General features: G+C 41.7%; 2 protein-coding genes across 2 annotated transcripts in view; one reads left to right on the forward strand and one right to left on the reverse strand.

Moving 5' to 3' along the window:
* The window catches only part of FAM227B (family with sequence similarity 227 member B), a 185,362-nt gene that overhangs the window by 59,562 nt on the left and 104,693 nt on the right, over positions 1–21,107 (forward strand). The window lies entirely within an intron of this gene.
* FGF7 (fibroblast growth factor 7) overlaps positions 1,076–21,107 on the reverse strand; it is a 43,902-nt gene continuing 23,870 nt past the window's right edge. Inside the window, exons 3-4 of the mRNA XM_075575632.1 lie at positions 4,918–5,021; positions 1,076–3,253 (exon numbers count right to left, since the gene is read on the reverse strand). Of these exons, the coding sequence (XP_075431747.1) occupies positions 3,059–3,253; positions 4,918–5,021 (299 nt within the window). The 3' untranslated portion in view covers positions 1,076–3,058. The remainder of the gene's footprint in view (positions 3,254–4,917; positions 5,022–21,107) is intronic.

Raw genomic sequence — 21,107 nt, forward strand, 5'->3', positions numbered from 1 at the left:
TGGGTTTGGTGTTTAATAGGCCACATTGGCATAGCATGTAGCACTTTAAGCATAGAGAGTCGCGACTTTAATGTTATTTAATGTCATGTTACATGTAAACAAACATGATGAAGGTATGATTATTGTTAATCATGTGTACAAACACTAAACAGAAAAATGTAGTGTTGTTTTATTTATCATCAAATATACACAAACAAAATATGATGTATTATTTAATGTTTGAAAACATTTTTACGGTCAGAATACGTTGTTTTATTAAATGTATGTAATACGGATACTTTGGCTATGCTGATATACCCTGGTGTTAATGCAATGTTCCGTCAAGATGGCGCTGCGACGTCGAGTGGCGTCATGTTGCCATGACAACGGGAGGCGCCCCGTTGTCATGGCAACACCCCACCATTTGCCGTCAAGGAGCCATCTCGACGGGGGGGGCGATGCAGGGGGGATGATGCCGCCGCCGCCGAAGGTAAGAGCTGAGGCCCCCGCACCAAATATCCCAGCCGGCCCTGCAGTAACCCGGAGATTTCACATCACAACCCGTGGCCCGGAGATACCCAGCCGTAAACCCGTAGTCTCCGTGGTAACCCCGGTACCAACGGATTACCAAAAGCACAACCTACTTGTGAAATTTACGCCTAGAAATGCAACTAAACAGAAATGTTGCCGTAATGTGTAGGGTGCATATTTTTATTACACATACATTTCAGTTATTGAGTTACACAGCCCTTAGTACGACTAAACCATGCAGCATTTTCTATTTCAAGAGGGGAAATACATTTCCGCCCTTGCACGAAATGCGGCTTTGATTGGGAATAATAGAGGGTAAGTGATATTTTGCATTGTTTCCTTTGAGACTTTCATTGTTACAGTTGCTGCAGGCTCTCATTCTTGTATGCTGGCAAGTGTTGTGTACTAGACATGGTGTCTAGTCATAGGGGGAGGGGGGGATACAGCTTCGCCAGACAATTTGTGTTATTTTGCTAGAATTAAAAGCATATGAAACAGATACAGCTTAATAAGTTCTTTTTATAAATAACATCAACTTAAATAACTTAAAACAATAAAGTTCAAATACAACTAAAATATAGTTTAATTAATGCTGTAAACCAGAAATAAAAAGCATGAATAATTGTTCAAAAACAATATTGGAAGCCATATGCCCTAACAGGAATTATACAAAGTATAGGTTATATTACATATAAAACAAAGGATATCTGAGCAGTTATTTCGGAACTAAATAAATGATATTTTGTGAGATGAAGTACATGTATCCCTAATGTTTTATATACAGGATTCTGAACTTACATTTACTGTTGATCTTTAAAGAAGCAGTACTACCCAGGTTTGTTAGCATATATATCGCCATTTCCTGCTTCTATTTCCCGTCCTAATTTGGTCTCGTGTATAGTTATCCACTTGATAATATTCACTGATGGGACAATTTCCCCCATGCCTCTTGAGGAACAGTAGCAACATGGGACTGCACTTAGAGACGACCGGTAGGGGCTCTACAACTGCTAAATTAAGTACTATCCTGCCCCATGATGTATTGACTGCCAGAATAAATGAGGGCCCAGACACTAAGGAAGTCAACTAGAATCTAGGAATGTAGCATTGCAGATTGGGCGCATATTTACTAAGCGGTGCTGTGCCATAAGATACTTTGAGGCTGATTATATATGGACCGAAGCAGTCAATCAGGGCCGTATTATGGGCTATATACAGTAGAATCAGCCCTTTTATGACTTGAATAGCCCAGAAGGGCGTCTTCCGGGGGCTTGAAAAGTGCGTTATGGAGTAGCTGCGCTTAGTAATTATGGCCGATTGCCTTTCCACAGCACTCTGCTTCTTTTCCCCTTTGCATCTTCCCACATTCTGCCTGTTCCTTGGCTGAACATGAACGGGAAGAAGAGTGTTCTAGGTCTACTGGAGTTATCCGGAACTTTCTGGCGTCTCCCTGAAATGTAGGTAAAGTTGGCAACCACGCGTTTTCTAGAGCATCAAAAAGGTACATTATCTACAGCCATATAGCTTCAAATAGCTCATATTAGATCGAGTTCGTGGGATGCTAATTTTCTTGGAGTGTTTGGGTGCCTGGAACAGATCTCCACTAACAAACAACAAAAGCAGCTCTTACCGTTTACATGTTCTTATAATAACGTGAGTGTGTAAGAAAGAGGAGCTTTCATATCTGAAACGCTTTTATTCCGTCAGTATTGCAAGAGGCTGATGTTATCATATTTAGACCAAACTGCACGTAGACAAGTGAGTAACATATTGGTAGTACTGTTGCTTTAAAATATGAGCAGCGTTAGGCATTCTTAAGAATGGGGGGTATTAACTAGAGATGGTACAACCTCATAAATACACATTTCTTTTGAATGCCATAGTCACAAATGTAAAAACAAATATTATTTCTCTTATACTATAGTGTGCATACAGTCTCTTCAATAGGGGCTTTTGTGATGTACTGCTCAATGTCAACATGCAGAATTGACTTGAATATCTGACATCATTCCAGCAGCCTAAAAATCTGACACATTTGACATAACACTATTATCTGCTCCTTAAAATTTTATTTTTGTTGTATAGCAGCCATATTTGCCAAGCAGATTTTTTTTTTAAATATAAATCATCAGATAATCAAGTCAATCCTCCTTCTTTGGGGTGACATAATTTAACAACAAAAAAAAAAATAATAATAATACCCCATGATTCTTAGTAACATTATGTTTGTACAACTCTTTCAGAATTTTTACAACTTGGTACTTTAACTATATCTTGCTTTGGGTTACATTGTCAAACTTTTTTACTTTTTTTTTTTCTTTTTTCTTTTTTTTTTTTACTGCAGTCATTTCAAACAGACCTCGATACGCAAGTCCAGCTTGTTCAGTTTCTCAGTAGTAGATCCAGCTTTTCTTGTGTCTTTGTACGTTCTTTTATAATAAAATAAAAAAATTCAAATAAAAAATCTTTCTGCTGGAACTGGTGCATGTCAGGTTATATATATATATATATCTATATATATATATATATATATATAATGTATATATATTTAGGGCGTTGACAACGGAAGGAAGTGTGAGCCTTTGTGTTCTTTCTTGGATTTCTTGCCTTTCATGGGGGCCCCTCTGTTGGTCAGAGCAACAAACATCTCTTTTCCACTGTTTGTCCACTTTGCTGATGCGTAAGTGTTGTAATGATTCTCTTGGATTAACTCTTTAAAATTGCAGTCTTCGTTGCAAGATTTCTGTCGAAGAAAAAGGTAAAGTGATGACTTTTGCTGAGGGAAATAAATATGTACAGTTTCTCATTTCCTACTCGGTTTTAAAGAGGCGATGCAAGCTTTTTATTTATTTTTAATGTAGGGTTGAAGCAGAGAAGGTCTCCGGAGCTGAACACATTAATTTCAGCTCCGGGGACCCCCAGCTTCCGGAGATAAATATCTTCATAGGGGGTGCCCGGTAGCGGGATCACGTAATGGCGGAAGTTCAAAGCTCCCACGCCCTGTTGGCCAATAGGAAGCTGTGACATCACTCCTTGATAAAGTGCAACGCGCACGAAACGCGTAGGACCAATGGACCAATAAAGAATTAATTTTTATACTACTTTTTGACCCACGCTCCTGACTGTGCGCTATATCTCCTGTTTTTGCTTATAAAGACTGCTGTGGTCTCAGCACGGGAAGTTCAGCAGATATATACCTCCAATCCCTGCCCTTCTATAGGAGGCATCATACACAAAGGCCAACAGATAAGTGGACTACTGATTGTCATCGCATCATTCCCCTTATCCAGTGGCTTAGCCAATGAATACACTGTCCTTCGAAGACTGAGCCACCTGTGCTGAAGCAGGGATATCCTTAAAACCTGACCTGTTGGGCGGTCTTGAGGAATGGAGTTGAGCGCCCCTAACTTAACCTGAGGGGCAAACATTCTTTTGTTCCGTTCAAACTGCACAGCGCTATTACAAATGCATGATTTTTATGGAAAATGACACATTTGAGTATTGGTTGCAAATAATATTTTTGCCTACTAAAATGTGCTGAAAATGTAAACATCCTCATCCTCCATACTGCAGATGTTTGAGCTTTTGGGCTCAGTTTTTATGACCTACAGATGGAGCCAAGTGAACAGTCTTCGCTGTCGCTGCCACCCGCTGTCACGAGACCATGGTGGTTGCGGCACCGGAATATTACTATGGGGGGTGGGGGTCCCCGTTCCCCCACAGCGCGACCTCGGCAGACACTGCCACCAGCGCCGCAGACTTTCACTTTTGCGGCCGCGCCATCGGAGACAGTAAGTCTGGCTACATCTGTATTCATTTTATATGTGACTACAACTTTCTCATCCCTGCTTTTAATACTGATTGATTGATCAGCTTCTTTCCTAAAAGAAAAAGTGCATACATTGTCTGTGCTTCCACATAAGTGAACAACCTTTAAATCTGTTGTAAAAAGTCCGCGGTAGTGCTGAAAAAGATTTAAAAAAAAAAAAAAAAATCAGAAAGGGAATGACAGACATGCACTTTCAATAACAAGTTCCCATTAATAAAGTCATGTGAAAAAAGAAACCTGTACGAGAAAGTTCAACATATACAGCTCAACCCCGTTATAACGCGATCCGCTACAGCGCGGATCCGCGTATAACACGATGCAAGCGTGGCTCACAATTTTTGTATTTATGAATACTTGACAACACGATTATTGGTATCTTAAATACTTTATTGTACAGTGCATACAATGGTACATTATTTCTAACGCGATCCGCTTATAAAGCGATGTGATTGTTTGGACTCCAAGCACAGCGTTATAAGGGGGTTGAGCTGTACTGTATCTCAATCATTTATACAGTATGTTTCAGTAGCACTGTATATCTATGTATATCGGTGTGTAAGAAGTTTAGAGAATGATACCTTTCCATAGAGCTTTCCAGACTTGTTCATGGCTACAAAATATTCACTTTGCACTCCTTTGATTGCCACAATTCCGACTGCCACTGTTCTGATTTCCAGAACACCTGTAGGGAAATGGAGAGAGACCATATTTAGTTTTTCTGAAGAGAAAACATACTGTACATTCCACCAGAGGCATATTTGCAGTTAGCCAGAACGCTATATGTTTGGTTTTCTTAAAGTTGAATTAAAGGTTGGGTTATCATTGGAGAACCAATGCTGAAGTGTTACTGTAAGAATAACGTTATTTCATACAGTATAATACTTTTGTCTCATAAAGCACTTTTCTCCCAATGGGACTCAAAACACTTCACAATTACAGCACATGGTACGCAGCACTTAGGAATTTTACAGGCACAGTCCCTGCCCAGATGAGCTTACAATCTACTGTATGTTGTTGATGACCGAGGCACAGGGAGATAAAGTGACTTCCCCAAGGTCACAAGGAGCCAACTCCGAGAGTTGAACCTGGTTCTCCTGATTCAAACTCAGTATCGTGGTTTATTGAGTCAGTGTCTTTACTCACTGAGCCGCTCATTCTCCTGGACATATGAATTACATCTTGACCATGTTGTCTAAAGGAAAAATGTATATTTGTGTATTATTATTTCTAAATAATAATATCTCTGTTGATCGGTACTAAAAAGCTGAACAATATTGACATTGTTTAACCCTTGGGGTGTCCCATGGCGTAGCTACCACATTGTGAGGTCTGGCGCGCCAGGTGCTGCGACGTCTTGAGTGCGTTCCCCATTGCTAGTGGAGATCGGGTTCAGCTTTCCTAAACGGAAAATGAGCGATCAAATGATTGCGACGTGCCGGAGGGGTCGTGGCACTCAGCAGTGGTACCGCAGGCCCCTCCGGCACTCAAAGGGTTAACATGACTTTGTCTGACTATTCTCCCTACTGTGCCATCTAGATAAAGTGTGTCGTTACTCAGATGTCAGGGAAACTCGGAACCAATAGGCATTCAGAGCTTTCCGGACATGGGAAAGCGACTTTGACAGGATATTGAACAGGGCCACGGTGAGAGCGTTTGGGAGGAGCGTAACAGCGTCACCTACAAGAAGCAGCAGAAATCTTTGAACTTGTAAATGATGAAAAGCAGACCGGTGTGTATTGCGCCTTAAACCAGACAAAGCATCTGCTTGACCTTCATGGGCATCGAAAACTGATCGGACTTGCAATGATACTGTGAAGATAATCAATTACAATGATACTGTGAAGGTAATCAATTATCCAGTAACCATATAACTACAATACTGGGTACGATGAATTAATGTTCAAATACAACCTTTACTGTTGATATTTAAGATACATGTAGTTCAATAAGGCTTTTGAAGCTCATCAACCCCATTTGACCAAGCACCTGTTACCTACTTGGGCAGAATTCCCTTTAACACAGCTCTGAATGCCTGCATATTACTCAATTGCAATACATTGTTTCTTGTTTACATTTCATTTCCTTCAGGAAGAGTGCAGGGCCTCTGTAACCGTCGTGCCACCCACAGAGAATCAGAGATTTAGGGTAAGGGCTTAGGGTAGGGGGTATTGGGTAAGGCTATAGGGTGGGGGGTATTAGGGTAAGGGCTTAGGGTAGGGGGTATTAGGGTAAGGCACTTACCTTAGCGGCGAAGTGGCCGACAGCGGCAGCTACCGGTGGCGGGGTGAGTCACAGCAACGCGCCGGCAGCCATTTGGTCGCAGAGAAACGACTGCGACCAAATGTCCTAGACCACCATTTTGTGGCTCGGAGCCCCGGTCTTTGGGTAATCTTATAAACAAATTCAGAACTGGAAAAACGTTTGGGTTTTATATGTTGGATGTTTGCTGTATTATGTTGTGACAGAATATGGGCAGGCAGGAAGAGATAATAAAGCTATATGATCTCCTACAATATGCAAATAGCATGGGGGTTTCCTTCCCCTACAGTTGAGATGTCAGTGACCATCCTACAAACATTTGCAGCATTTTTTAGCTATCTGAGGCCCAGATCTAATAAGCAACAATAAGTCACTTAGAGGCAATCCAAGCTAGCAACTTTGTTATTTTTGTAACATAGGATTGGAGCAGGGGATCTCCGGAGCAAAACCCCATTAAATTCAGCTCCAGGGACCACCTGCTTCCGGAGATACTTGCCTCCACAGGGGGTCCCGGGGTAGCCGCGCCGCTCTGCTAGCAGGCATCATGTAATGGAGGAGTTTCAAAGCTCTCGCGCCCAACGGGCCAATAGGAAGCCGTGACTTCATCAAGCACTGCATCCTATTGGCCCACGTGACGCGGGAGCTTTAAACTTTGACGAGCCCCTTTGGAGGTCTGTATCTCGGGAAGCAAGGGGTCTTCGCAGCTGAAATGAATGGGGTTCAGACCCCCAACTTCAATCCTATGTTAAAAAAATATGTATAATAATAATAAAAAATTAAAAACGCATGGGTTGCTCCTTTAATCTGACGTTAACCTAACTTTGCGTCATGTTACGACCAATGGTGTATCTTTAAAGGAAAATTACGTAACTTTAAGTCGCGTTTTCTACTGTAAGCAGCATAGCGTTAACTATAACGGTCATTAGTGATAATGACATGCAAAAAAATATGTAGATTAGGCGTTGTCGGAACATTGCATATTCACAGAAGTCAGTTACGGTTAACGCAGGGACTTAACTTTACCTTAGGTAGGTCGTAGCTAAACTTGGTGTTACACCCACATCCACCCCCTGAAATTTCATTACCTGTAGTTGGATAATAATTTTTAAATTGGTTTTCTTTTGATTTATGGTCATGAGGGGAAAAAAATGGATTTTGTTTGGATATTGGGACATTGAAGTATTTGCCTCCGTTAGATAAAGAAAATCATATTGCATTTAAACTTACTTTTATAGCTTTTGAAGTTGTTTTCACTATATGCTCCTTCATTGACATACAACCCCAAAAGTGTGCATAAATACAGCTACGTAATTAATGAAAGGAATATGTTTATGACAATTACATTCACATCTATACAAGGAGTTTTCAAAAGAACTATTCATCCCAAGGGCAGTACTGTACAAACGACACAGGGACACCCCTTAAGGTGGGAGGAAAGGAGATTTCACCAGCAACAAAGGAAAGGGTTATTTACAGTAAGGGCAGTTACAATGTGGGATTCATTACCCATGGAGACGGTGATGGCAGATACAATAGATATATTCAAAAAAAGGTTGGACAACTTTTTAGAAAGTAAAGGTATACAGGGATATACCAAATAAGTAAACATGGGAAGGATGTTTATGATAATAACTTTATTTCATATAGCGCTTTTCTCCCAATGGGACACAAAGCGTGTCACAATTACAGTATAGCGCGCGGCACGAAGCACATAGGAATGTTGCAGACACAGTCCCTGCCCATAGGAGCTTACAATTTATTATTTTGGTGCCTGAGAGAAATCTGTGTGCCATTATTTGGAGTCAGAAAGGAGTTAATTTTTCCCCTTATGAGATCATTGGATGATGTTTCACTGGGTTTTTTTTTAGCTCAAAATACAGTAAATACAAATGTTGCATAGGTTGAACTCGATGGACATAATCTCTTTTTTGCAACTATCTACTCCTATGCAGTATATTCATAAGTATAGTAAAACAATGAAAAATCATATGATATGGAATTATATGGAATAGAAACTTCGGGAGGGTCATTTATCAACATTTTTTTTCCTGCTTTGTACTGGGGAAGAACCAACTGTAGATAAATAGCAGTGGGGGATTCGATTCTAGATAAATCTGCTGCTTCCTTCCTCAGCACAAAATTGTATTGTATTGTATTGTATGTCTTTATTTATATAGCGCCATTAATGTACATAGCGCTTCACAGCAGTAATACATGTGGTAATCAAATAAATAACAGATAATATAAATAACAGATCATGGGAATAAGTGCTTTAGACATTAAGGAAGAGGAGTCCCTGCCCCGAGGAGCTAACAGTCTAATTGGTAGGTAGGGAGAACGTACAGAGACAGTAGGAGTTCTGGTAAGTGCGTCTGCAGGGGGCCAAGCTTTATGTATCATGTGTTCAGAATAGCCACAGTGCTATTCATATGCTTCTTTAAGCAAGTGTGTCTTAAGGTGGGTCTTAAAGGTGGATAGAGAGGGTGCTAGTCGGGTACTGAGGGGAAGGGCATTCCAGAGGTTTGCGTTCCCTTTTATTGGTTCATGGTGACCAATATATATTGATGGGCTTGAGCATTCAACGCCACTACAGCATTGTCACAGGAGGCCTGGACTATCACACCAGGGATCAATTAGCCAGACAGAACAAGAGAGTTGATAACATTGAATTTATTGGAAAAAAGGTATCCACAACTGTTACAGACCATTCAACACACATTCACCCACTGGGATAACTGGGGAATACCCTGCAAGACAAGGGGCAGGAACCTCCCTGGGGAGATTTCTCCTGTTCTTCTCCCAGTGTCTTCTGGAACTGGACTCCAGGCTTGGCACCAGCATTGGAATTGACACTGACATACTGTAGAACAACATTTAGCCTGAAACTGAGTCTAAAACAGGGGCCTCCCTCCCCACCTTTTATACCCCATGGCTACATTTAGGGAGAGGCATTGGCAGGTGCTTCCAATATGACCCAGTCCCTGATTGGTGGGTTTAACTGCAACATTAAAAGAGTAACATAAAGAGTTACTTGGAAAGGTCACAGACAACAAGCAACCTTTCCAGCTGAACACAAAATTAACCCCTGGTCCCTGAAGTGCTGGAACCAGGCTACGCAGGACACAGGCATCTATAACATAATACAAATGTATTATTGACAGGTAGGGGTAATGGTGGGCTTGACCTTTATTAAAAGCAGTCACATCTACCCCTACCGTCACAAGCATTACCTCCAAATCGCACCCGAAGACGGGACTTATATCGCGGTCAGTAATTGTATACATTTGGTATTGATGTTAAATTTAAAAAAACAAAAAAGCAATGGAACTTCATTAATAATGAATGTAGCCAATTACAGAAAATTGTAAACACATCTAAAACAAGTCTCGTTACATTAGTGAGGTGCACCAACAGGTGGAGTGAGCCATCCTTTGCAAATAAATAATAATAAATAAAACCGTGATTTGTATGGGGAAGAAATAACTGCCAAAACCTTCAGCTCGTCTCTCCTCCCTACTTAATACTGTACTTGCCACAGGTAATAGGTTCACATGTAATATCTGCTGCTACAGGGGAATGATACGCCTGTGAAGAACTAATAGGAACCTATGTTCCTCTGAATTTGTATTTTATGGCTGATGTTATCCAGAACACCATGTGCTGAAATACTTGTGCCATGGCTCTTGGCACTGTTGTCTATAATGTCAAGTGGTTATTTTTCTGCTAAATTGGATTCTAACCTCTCCGTCTTTATCTCTGCATATAAAATTTGGGTCCTTTGCCTAGTCGAACCGTGCTACAATTGCTCTGCAGAATTGGCAGAACCTAAATTAAAATGTTTTATGTTATTTAATGTGAATTTCTTAGGACTGAAAGGAGCCTATTGCACTTTGTCCTTTATTCGCATTTGTGGAGAATGATGCCTTTAATATATAAGGGGAAATATCATACTCTGTGGAGTTTTTTTTAATTTATTCTGTTGGTAACATGCATACTCGATGGGCTTCATTGCAAGCCTACAATACAAACACGAGACAGAAACCATATTAAATATACTGAGAAGTCATCTCCCTATTTTGGGGGATTATGCTACTGTACCTCCCTTCTTATTGATGGAGCTGAAATCAGGCAGTGAGTTTGTTGTTGTACTTTCCAGAGATAAACCTAAGGCTGCAGTGCCAGTCACCGCCACAGTGCACGGCTCGGCGTGCGCTGTGCTATCAAGCCCCGCCCCCCCCCAGTCCGGCCGGTCCCAGTCCCTACCTTGTCGCGCACCTTTCCCCAGCGGTGCGCGACAGGTTTTCAGGGAGGCAGGGGAATTTGAAATTGACATCTGCGACGGAGGCGTGGCCACGCCCCCGCCGGCGGTTCAGCCAATAAGGGCGAACCAGCCGCGGGACATCATGGCCACGCCCTGCAAACCCACAGCCACGCCCCCTCCCGTCGCAAAACCTTCCCTCTCCCCCCAGACCGCAGTTTGCGGTGTAGCGCTGTGCACGCGCCGCCCCCCCCCCCGCCCCCGCCGGCCGCGTGTGCCACAGTGAAGACTGGGGACTCAGCCTTACAGATATGGTGGGATGGCTAACATAGACAGGATTTAGTAGTGGTATACAGTGCTACGTATATTACTGAAAAATGTAATATCCAATTACAGGGGTGGGTGCAGTGGCGGATTTCCTATTAGGCTAGCTAGGCTATAGTCTAGAGCAGCAAATGTTTTTGTGGCAGCAATTTTTTCTTTTAAAAAAGTGTGTGAGAGAGCTTTACTTTTTCTGGAGCGTGCCACCTCCTGTAGCGTAATGGCGCCCAAATGACAACGCGACATCACATGATGACACGTTGCCATGACAATGTGGCATCATGTCGGACACTACGGAGGACGGCTGCCCCAGAGTCTACAAGCTGCAGAAAGGTAAGTCCGCCACTGGGTGGATGCACAGGAGTATTCTCCCCTATGAGTTGGTATTTATTTATTTTTTCCCTCTTCATTTTTGTTACCCAGCTTTTTGGGGGGGGAAGAGGTACAACAAAGTGAAACAGGATATTGTAGAGTGGGTGGTAGGGTTTTGGGAGACAGTTTACAGCCATCATTATTGATACAGAGTCAGTTATCACAGTGACAGCTTTTCATTCACAGAATACATGCATTTTATGGAAATTTACGAATCTATTGACCTTTCTGAGGGCTCTCGTAAAATTGTTATAATGTCATGACATCTATGACCGATCGTGATTGTTGGTATAGCTTTACCCATGATTCCCATGTTGCAGTGAATGTATACATTGTATCTCGTGAAAATGCTGTGATCTATTCCATATGCATTATCTTCCACATTTTATTTAAGATTGAGGGACGTTCTGGGGCCGACTGTCTCCGCTTGGCCGCTATCCTACATCTGGTAGCCGAAAATAGATGTGTGATAATTTTCACTTGGCGTTGGTATTTTTTGAGTGGTTGGCATGTAGTGAGGACGTCTTCCCAATTCCCACAGGAATCTTGTTTAGAAGGGTCTCATGGGGTTAGTTATATGTTGATTTTCAGGTTGTCTGTTTTGTCAAATCTTGTTCAAGTGGAACAGGATTCTCACTGTTATGTAACGAGAAAAAAAGGCAAAATTGCCAAGTGTGCACCAAATAATTACCAAAAGGCAAAACGTCTTAGGACATGGGGTTGTGTACCCAAATTGATGTTGGGGTTGAGCGCTCTTGCATGTATTGGTTAGTCACACTGTTATGTCACTCAGCATTTGAAAGAGAGATGTTTGTCATGTCTGGTCATGAACTGTACAAATACTTTGTATGATGTAATGCAAGTCCAGTCCTCAAGGGCCACCAACAGGGCAGGTTTTAAGGATATCCCTACTTTAGCACAGGTGGCTCAATCAGTGGCTCAGTCATTTTAATCATATCCATGTTCTGTACATAAACTAATGCAAAGTAATTGCCTTGTTTGTCTGCCACTTGGCATTTAAGTGTAAGGTACACAGTTGGGGGCATTACTAAAAAAAATCTTTTTGCAAGACTTCAATCTCTGCCTCAATGGCTAATGTTATGTGGATGCAATAAAGAGCACATTAGGAAATTGAACCAGATTGTAGAATACTTGTTCCGTTTTAGTAACCCTTAAAGCAGCAATCCAAGCCGGCAATTATTTTTCACACTATATTGAAGCAGGGGGTCTTTTGAGCTGAACCCCGTTAATTTCAACTCCGGGGACCCGCTGCTTCCGGTGATACTTACCTCCATAGTAGGTGTCTGTAGCCGCTCTGCTCGGCTAGCAGGGAAAACGTAATGGCCGCTTTTCGAAAGTCCCCCGCCCTGCCGGCCAATAGGAAGCCGTGACATCATAAGGTTCGACTTCATATTGGCTCGCGAAACGCGGGAGCTTAAAGCAGAGGAATACCGGCATCCCCTTCGAGGTAAGTATCTCTGGAAGCCGGGGGTCCCCGGAGCTGAAATGAACGGAGTTCAGCTCCGGAGACCCCCTGCTTCAATTCTCTGTAAATATATATATTATTTTCTTTAAACTTTGCCCAAAAAATAAATGAATGGCTTGGATTGCTCCTTTAAAGGGATCTGTTAACGTTCTAACAAACTAGTGATGGTCTTTCAGCGCAACGTCTACCTTGTTTTAAGACCTGGGGAAAGATCTCACTGTTAGGGGCCAGCTGTACAGAATGTGCATGACTGATAGCAATTATCCTAGGTTAAGTATGCAGTTTGCATGAGTATTTTTGCCTGTGTGACTGTTTTAATCATATCCACAAATTCCAGTAATATTTCCAGTGTTAAACTCTGGACAATCTCCTCAGTGGGGATACCAAACAAACTGAGCTTGGCTTGATCCGTTCTTCATCGTTTTTCTCTTCCTCCTGTCCTCCGTTCCACACATGTATGTGCCAGTACAAGAAGCCAACTTCACACGCAATTCTTACATTTAAGTTTGGCTTTTCTTGCAGCCTTGGGCTGTTAATACCAAAGGGATGATTTACCAAAGTGTCGCTGATACAAAAACACTACAAAAGAACGGCACCAGATTTATCAAAGGAAAAACGCCAGTGGATTTTAATGGAAATAATGCTTTATTTTAGAGCGCTGTTGTTCGCCCTCGATTTGTAGCCAGCAGACTTTAGTAAAGACCCAACCACGCTTCATACATTGTACATGTTACCAAAGTGTAGAAATGCTTCCATGTATTTCTCAACTTTATATCCCATAATAAATAACACGCGGGCAAGGTAAATGACATTACCTGTGACATTGTGCACCACAATAGGCGATATTACATAAACTGCTGTGCTTTTTTAACAAAAGTTTTAATACTGGTCAAAATCCGTGCATAATCCTTATTCCTCAATTTATGTATTTCTCAATGCACTTAGATGAATGGATCACTTTGAAAAGTTGAATCATATTATAAGAACTAATACGAAAAGCTAGAATTGGCCCTTTAAAGCAGCAGTCCAAGCTGGCGTTTTCTTTTCTTTTTTTAAAATTTGATTCCCCCCCTTTAATATGTGCATCAATACAATCCACACAATGATAAGTAATTGGCTAAATTGCCGGTCGATCCGTTCTCCTGTGATCGATCGGCGAAGATTCGGCTCGGGGGTTCACTAAATGGCTGTCAGTGCAGCAGGAGAGGACCAAAGATGCAAAGTTCTGTGTGGGAAGATCATGTGACCAGGCAGTCACTAGCTATAATTGGTGCACTGCTAGAGAGAAGGCAGGGCTGAAAAAGGGGTGTGCCAGAGCCTGTTTCAGAAGGGGAGGTGACATTTTAAATGGTTGCTATAGAAACAAAAATACTTCTTACATTATAATACATTAAAAATGTCATTCAGAGTTGTTTTTAAAAAAAAGCAAAAAAAAATGCTACAAGTGTTTTCTCACAGTACAGAACTGATTTTATTAAAAAAAACAAAAAAAACACATGTAGTATATTGCTCTGTGTGCAACTTTAAACAGACACACTGTGGAGATGCATAAAGATCGTGGAATGACAGTTTTTGCCTTTTGAATCATGCGTCTTTCAACTTCTTTGTGTCAAGGAAGAATGCCGCAATTTTGTCATGCACACCAAATATATTATTTACAAGCATTTTAAATACAATTCTGTAAGCATGTATACCAGAAAGGGCTCTTTGTAGTAATGAACCCTACGATAAAAGATTATTTTAATATCACTGAATGTTCACAATAATTCCCTACCTCTGGTCCATAATATGAGATTGATCTCATGGTAATGTTGTTAAGTGTTTGTGACACAGTGAACTGGTTGATAGCACAAACCTTTATCTAATTCAGCCATACACAGCTTGGATGTAATCCAGAAAGTGAAATTCTGCAGTTTCCGTGTTGTTGAAGTTCTGCAGACTGTTTTTTTGGAAAGCAGAACAGATGGTATTGAACACATAGAACCGACGAACGCTGGACAAAATAGGAAAATAATGCAGTTAGCTAGCAAAATGAAGAGAGAAGTGGAGCTAAAATAAACCCAGAAATAACACGCAAGGGTGTCAACTGTCAGCGTTTGCCTGCAATAGTAACAGATAATGAAAGTGGACAGTGCACTTTTATTATTTTTCACTAAATGGGAGACAATTAAAAGCATCACTTTTGGGACTCTCAACATATCCAATGGGAGGCTACTCCATCACTGAAGGTCAGGTGACTGAAACTAGACATTGGTGCACACTATTAGGACTATGGGTGCTTTCCAGAAAACCGTGGTTGTGCCGATCGAGGGACTAGCAAACAGAAATTCCCATTAAAGTGAAATAGTTTCTCTGATCGGCACCATCACTTACACGGCTCACATCAGATTGATGATATACAGTGGCAATGCTCAGTCTGTAATACCCTATCAGGGTGCTGGGTAGGTGCAGGCTGAGCGTGAATACGCAGAGGAAATAAGGATGGGTGCGAGGAACTTTTGCAAAAGGCGCTTTATTTTACATCTGTCTATAAGGCTCCACAGGTATTGACATACATATCACTTGACAGAATTCTCATGGCACAACATAATACTCTCAATTTCATCCTCCTAGTAGCTCTCACTCTTACGCTGGGGAGGTACTTATACTTGTTACCCGTGGTAAGGTATACATTTTCAGTCTCTTGCATAGAGTTAGTAATGCCCCATACCAGATGGGCCTTTCAGGACTACACTTTGCACGTAGCAACCTGCAAACTAAGTACTACATACTTCTTCCATGCCTACGGGATCAGGATTGCGCTAAGAACCTCCTGGTTGGGCCGGTTCAAATGTACTCCACAGTTACTATGCTGAGAACACCTTACCAAAAGCATGCTTCCTCCTTTTCAATAGTGAGAACAATCTCGAACCCATACTACTGGCGCTTATTTCATGGGCACGTTCCTAACTGAAAACAACAAACGGTGACAGTATAAATCTTAATACTCTTAGCTATACACATAAACCTATTTACAGGACTCACAGTGAGGCCCCAGTCTGAACTCTGAAGAACCTGTTTCTAGAACATTGGGTGGAGCTATATATATATATCCTTCTATCTCCCTATGGTGGCATCACTGGTTACATGACATACTGTGGAGGGGCAATATCAGAGTGAGCCCACCCGGTTAACACATTAAGACCGTTAACCCATTATAGAATTAGTAGTTCCTAGAGTGCTTTAATTAATAAATAATCCCCTATGCGTCAAGTGTTTTGACACCGAGTAATTTGGATCATGCCTTTCTTGGGTTTAGTATGTTAAGAAACAATACTCGTTTTTGTCCCTGCCTATAGAATAAGGGATTTGTAGAATGGTTAATAACAGATCTGTTACATTTAAAGCGGATGCTAAAGCTAGAATAAGAAATCAATATATATTTTGCAAAGTGCAGGTTTCTGAAATGTAACACATAAGACTCCCTAAAGTGATTATTTGCATGTGCACAGATAATCTGATATCTGCAGTGTAAACGGTTTGAGACACATGCATCCACTTAGGTTTTTTTTTTTTCATGATTGCCCCTGGCTCTTTTAGTAACATTTGGCTAGTAAAGCTGAAAACAACCAGCGCCTTTCAGGAAATGTGTAATCTAATGCTATGTATTGCTGGTAGCGAAGGGGTTACATTATTTAAGATGCAAAATGCATGCCTACATTGCAGATATATTTTAAAATAAAGATGGGGCCACTGAAGCAAGTTGTTTGCCAGATTATTGTGTAGCCAGGACTGGTTCTTGGCTACCAGTCTACCCTTCTTAGCAGTAAATCCTGGTAAGATCAGGCCTGTTAGTATCCATCATGGGTTTTCCCCACTCACAGCAGCACCCCTGAGTGACAGGGGAGGAGGTGGAACTAGGCCTGGGTTTACCCAATCCTGGGTCAGACCTGGTGCCATCCTCCTACTGTACTTATGGGGGTTGCCACCCAAATGTAGTTAGTGCCTCTCCCCACTTGAGAGAGACAGGTCACACACAGGTTGCCTGGAGATTGGCCTTCCCCATTCCTCTTCCCTTAGGGGGAGAGTGAGTGTGCACCTTTCCTCTGACCTTTCTAGAGGATCAGGGAAGAGCAAGAACTTCTGCGGGGGCCCTTGACCCGTAGTATGTGTCCAGGTGCCATCCTACAGCTGGATACAACACCAGATACTGCATAGGGCAGCCGAACAGAATAAAACCGTTCCCGTTATACCTCCTGCCTGGTGTGTGATCTTTCTGGGGAAGGAGAGGGGATTGTGTTCTATCGTAGGAGATCTCCTCCATACATCTGTAGCCTGCGGCAGATGGCAGCGCTGTACCACTAGAGAAGCCTGTCCTGGGTCCCCACAAACATCAGCAGACAACTCAGCAATTCTGTGAGCCTACAAGTAGCATGCATCTAGTAACACCTAGTAACAATGGAAACTCCCAGAGACCAGGGGAAACACAGTTACACTTGGATTTTAGCTTATATTCTATTTTTATCGCAGGCAATTAGTACTGTCTGTGGTTGCTTGATTTGCCGAAGAAAAGGTGTATTCAAATAAACAGAAATGTACTTAATGAGCACATTTAAAATCTTTCAACACAAAGGTTGAATTACCATAACCAGTGTAGTAAAGTTACAAGTTTATAAAAACTCGGTTCTGTTGGACCTTTTGTGAGGTTTTCTGTATTGAATAAAACAAGAAACAAAGAAGTCCAGAGCAACATCCAATGTGACAAAAATACACAGTGAAATACCTATATATCTCTTGAAAAAAGGGTAATTTAGTTAACCCTTTGGCCAAGCGTATAAGCCTGCGAGCCACTTTCAAGGAATGACCATAATATCGCAGGTCCTAAACACTAACTGATTAAATCCTTATTTACCTCAATAATTAGAGGAAGGATGGTCCTGGCATTGAACCTGTCGCAACCAGTTGCATGAAAAGAATCCCTGCTTACTTGGACAGTAGGGAGGGGCGAACTTTAAACCCTGGTGGGAGGAGCCACTAACCTCCAGAACAGCTGAGACCAGCTGGACAAAGTAAACAACACACAGATACCCAGCAAGCTCTCAGATCCTGCCCCCCCCCCCCAAATAATTTGGGGGGGGGGGTTTCTGAGAGCTTGCTGGGTATGTGTGTGTTTATTTTCTGTATTGATTTTAAATTATGTTTCCGATTAATTTAAATATAAAGTGTACATGCAAAGTATATTCCTGCTTGATAATAAAAATGATAATAATAATAATAATAACTTATTTCCATGTAGTACACATTCCTGGACAGTCTAATTTACAGGCAGGCATGATAAATCCTTGTCCAAAGAACTTACAATTCCGTTTTTGGTATCTGGATAATTAAAAGTAGATGGATAAGTAGTTATTACTATTTGCCCATTTGAACTATCACAGGTACTTGCAGCTCAGGAACCCTCCTACATTATTAGTATTGAAGATGAACGGCTGCAGGGTAGTTTGTAAGGAGCCTAGTAAGTATTAGGCTTGCCCAATTACACCCCAAAAATAAACAATGATGTAAATTCTAGATTTTAAGAAGATTATCTTAACATATATGTACTCATTTGTTCTACAATATTATTGACCTTCCTCCCACATTGTACTGCACTACGTAATATGTTGGCGCCATACAAATAAAAGCCAATATTAATACAGGTAGTCCTCGTTATTCAGCGTTTCACTTTACAACGAATAGCATACCCAACACTTTAAAATGCAACCCTAAGGGCCATTTTTCGACGTCAGAATGCGTTATCCGACGCTCACTGCCACTGATTAACATGGGACTCACTTTACAACGGTTTCACTGTCCAACGCTACTTCCAGAACGGGTCCCGTTGGATAACCGAGGACTGCCTGTAATAATAAATACAGCACCAGGGTTCCTAGTATCACCTCAATGAATGAAACGGTCGGCTAGACCAGGGGTGCGCCCCCCTGTCTGCACTCCCCCTCACGCTCGCACCCCCTCCTTACCATGTCTCCCGCGTCAAATGATGCTGTGGGATCACGTGTCATGGCAACGCGACATCATGTGACCCCGCGGCATCATTTGCCCTAGCGACACGTCACCGGAGACAAGGTAAGTGAAATTACAGTGGCCTCATGCGATCCCCAGGCATTTAATTTTTTGGGAAAGAGCGCGAGGCCTCTGCAACCGCTGCGCCCCCACCTGAAAAATCTTGCGCCCCCCAGTTTGCGCCCCCCTGGGTTTGTGGGTGAGTATGCGTGTGTGTAGTATATGAATCGCCTGCGTTTTCATTTAAAAGAAAAAAAAATCTGTTTATCGGTGTTAACGGTGGGAAAATTGACACACATTTTGAATTGTACACTTTTTTAGTTTCCATACTTCCTTTGGGTTGTCTTTGTATCCTTTCTGTGGCTGGATTGCTACAAAAGGTCTAATTCAATAAGAAATTATGCTTCATTTGCAATTTTCATCAGTTTTAACTAGAAGTGCCAGATTAGTCAATGGTGTTTTTTTTCAATGGAAATCTAAAACCGAAATCCATAATTATAATGTGCATCATCATTTTTCTTTTGCATCTTTCGACAAGTACGAGTGGTTTGAACCTTGAACTACAGGGTGTGTTACAGCTGTATTGTATTGTATGTCTTTATTTATATGGCGCCATAACGCTTCACAGCAGTAATATACGTGGCAATCATATAAATAACCAATAATATAAATAACACATGAAGGTGAGTAGTACTTCATACATAAAAGTAACAGTTAGGAAAAGGAGTCCCTGCTCCGAAGAGCTTACAATCTAATTTGTTGGTAGGAAGAACGTACAGAGACTGTAGGAGGGCGTTCTGGTAATTGCGTCTGCAAGTGGCCAAGGTTAATGTATGAGGTGTTAATTATCAGCCATGGAGCTACTCATATGCTTCCTTAAGCAGGTGTGTTTTGAGGTGGGTCTTAAATGTGGATATAGAGGGTGCTAGTCGGATATTGAGGGGAAGGGCATTACAATCCAAAAGAAAAGCATCGCCATGTGCAAAGAAAATGCTACCCCAAAGATGGCGTGTTGATATCACTTTATGCTGTGTTGCTGGGGGTTTGCAGAGCATTACATAGCAATAGGCGGCATAGTCCATCAAATGAATGGCTTTGGAGTTGAATTAAACATTCATAAGGCATCAAATTATCTTGTAACAAAGAGGAGGAACGGGAGGATGCTAGTTTGAAGGAGGGAGTTACAGGGAGAAGCAGGTGATCTGGATGTAGAGTACTGTAGCATTGGGCAGTACCCAGCTAGAGCAGGGGAGCGCAAACTTTTAAAGCTGCGCCCCCCTGTCTTCCCTTCCCCAGCTCTCGCCCCCACCTTGTATCCGCGTCAAATGATGCTGCGGGGTCATGTGACGCGTGTGACTTCACGTCACATGGCCCTGCGGCGTTATTTGATGCCGCGTTGCCATGGCGACGGGTCACACAGCCGGCTGAATCTCTCATGCGATCCCCCGGCATTTAATTAAATGTCTGGGGGAAGAGCGCGGGTCCTCTGCAACCGCCCGCGCCCCCCCCCTGCCGAAAAATCTCCCACCCCCCCTGCTCACCCCTGAGCTAGAGTATGGTACACAGCTGTTACAAAAACATAGGCAGAGTGTTCCAAAGAAGAACACGAAAGGGCACATGTACCAAGGCAAAACGGGTGCTATTCTGGGGCAAAACATCTGTGTCCTACTGTATGTATTAAAACATCTCATTGAAATCAACTGGAATATTTTCTTTGACACATACTGTAGTGTTTGCCCTAGGATTGCTCCTTATACGTATGTTAAATGTAGCACAGTTTGTTACGTTTATGTTTTGTTTAGAAAAGCCTTAATAGGTACAATTTTGTCTAGAGGCGAGTGTAATTCTGATGAATGTACAGGAGAATGATATATGGAATAATACTAGATGGATTCATGTATTAAATTGGAGAGGGTTATATATATACAGTGTATATATATATATATATATATATATTGTTTTGTTTTAATGTACCATAAGATTGCTATTTCATAAAATGCATTGTATTAAAAAAAGCAAGTTGAGGTCTT

The sequence above is a fragment of the Ascaphus truei genome, chromosome 18, assembly GCF_040206685.1.
Source record: "Ascaphus truei isolate aAscTru1 chromosome 18, aAscTru1.hap1, whole genome shotgun sequence".
NCBI lineage: Eukaryota > Metazoa > Chordata > Amphibia > Anura > Ascaphidae > Ascaphus > Ascaphus truei.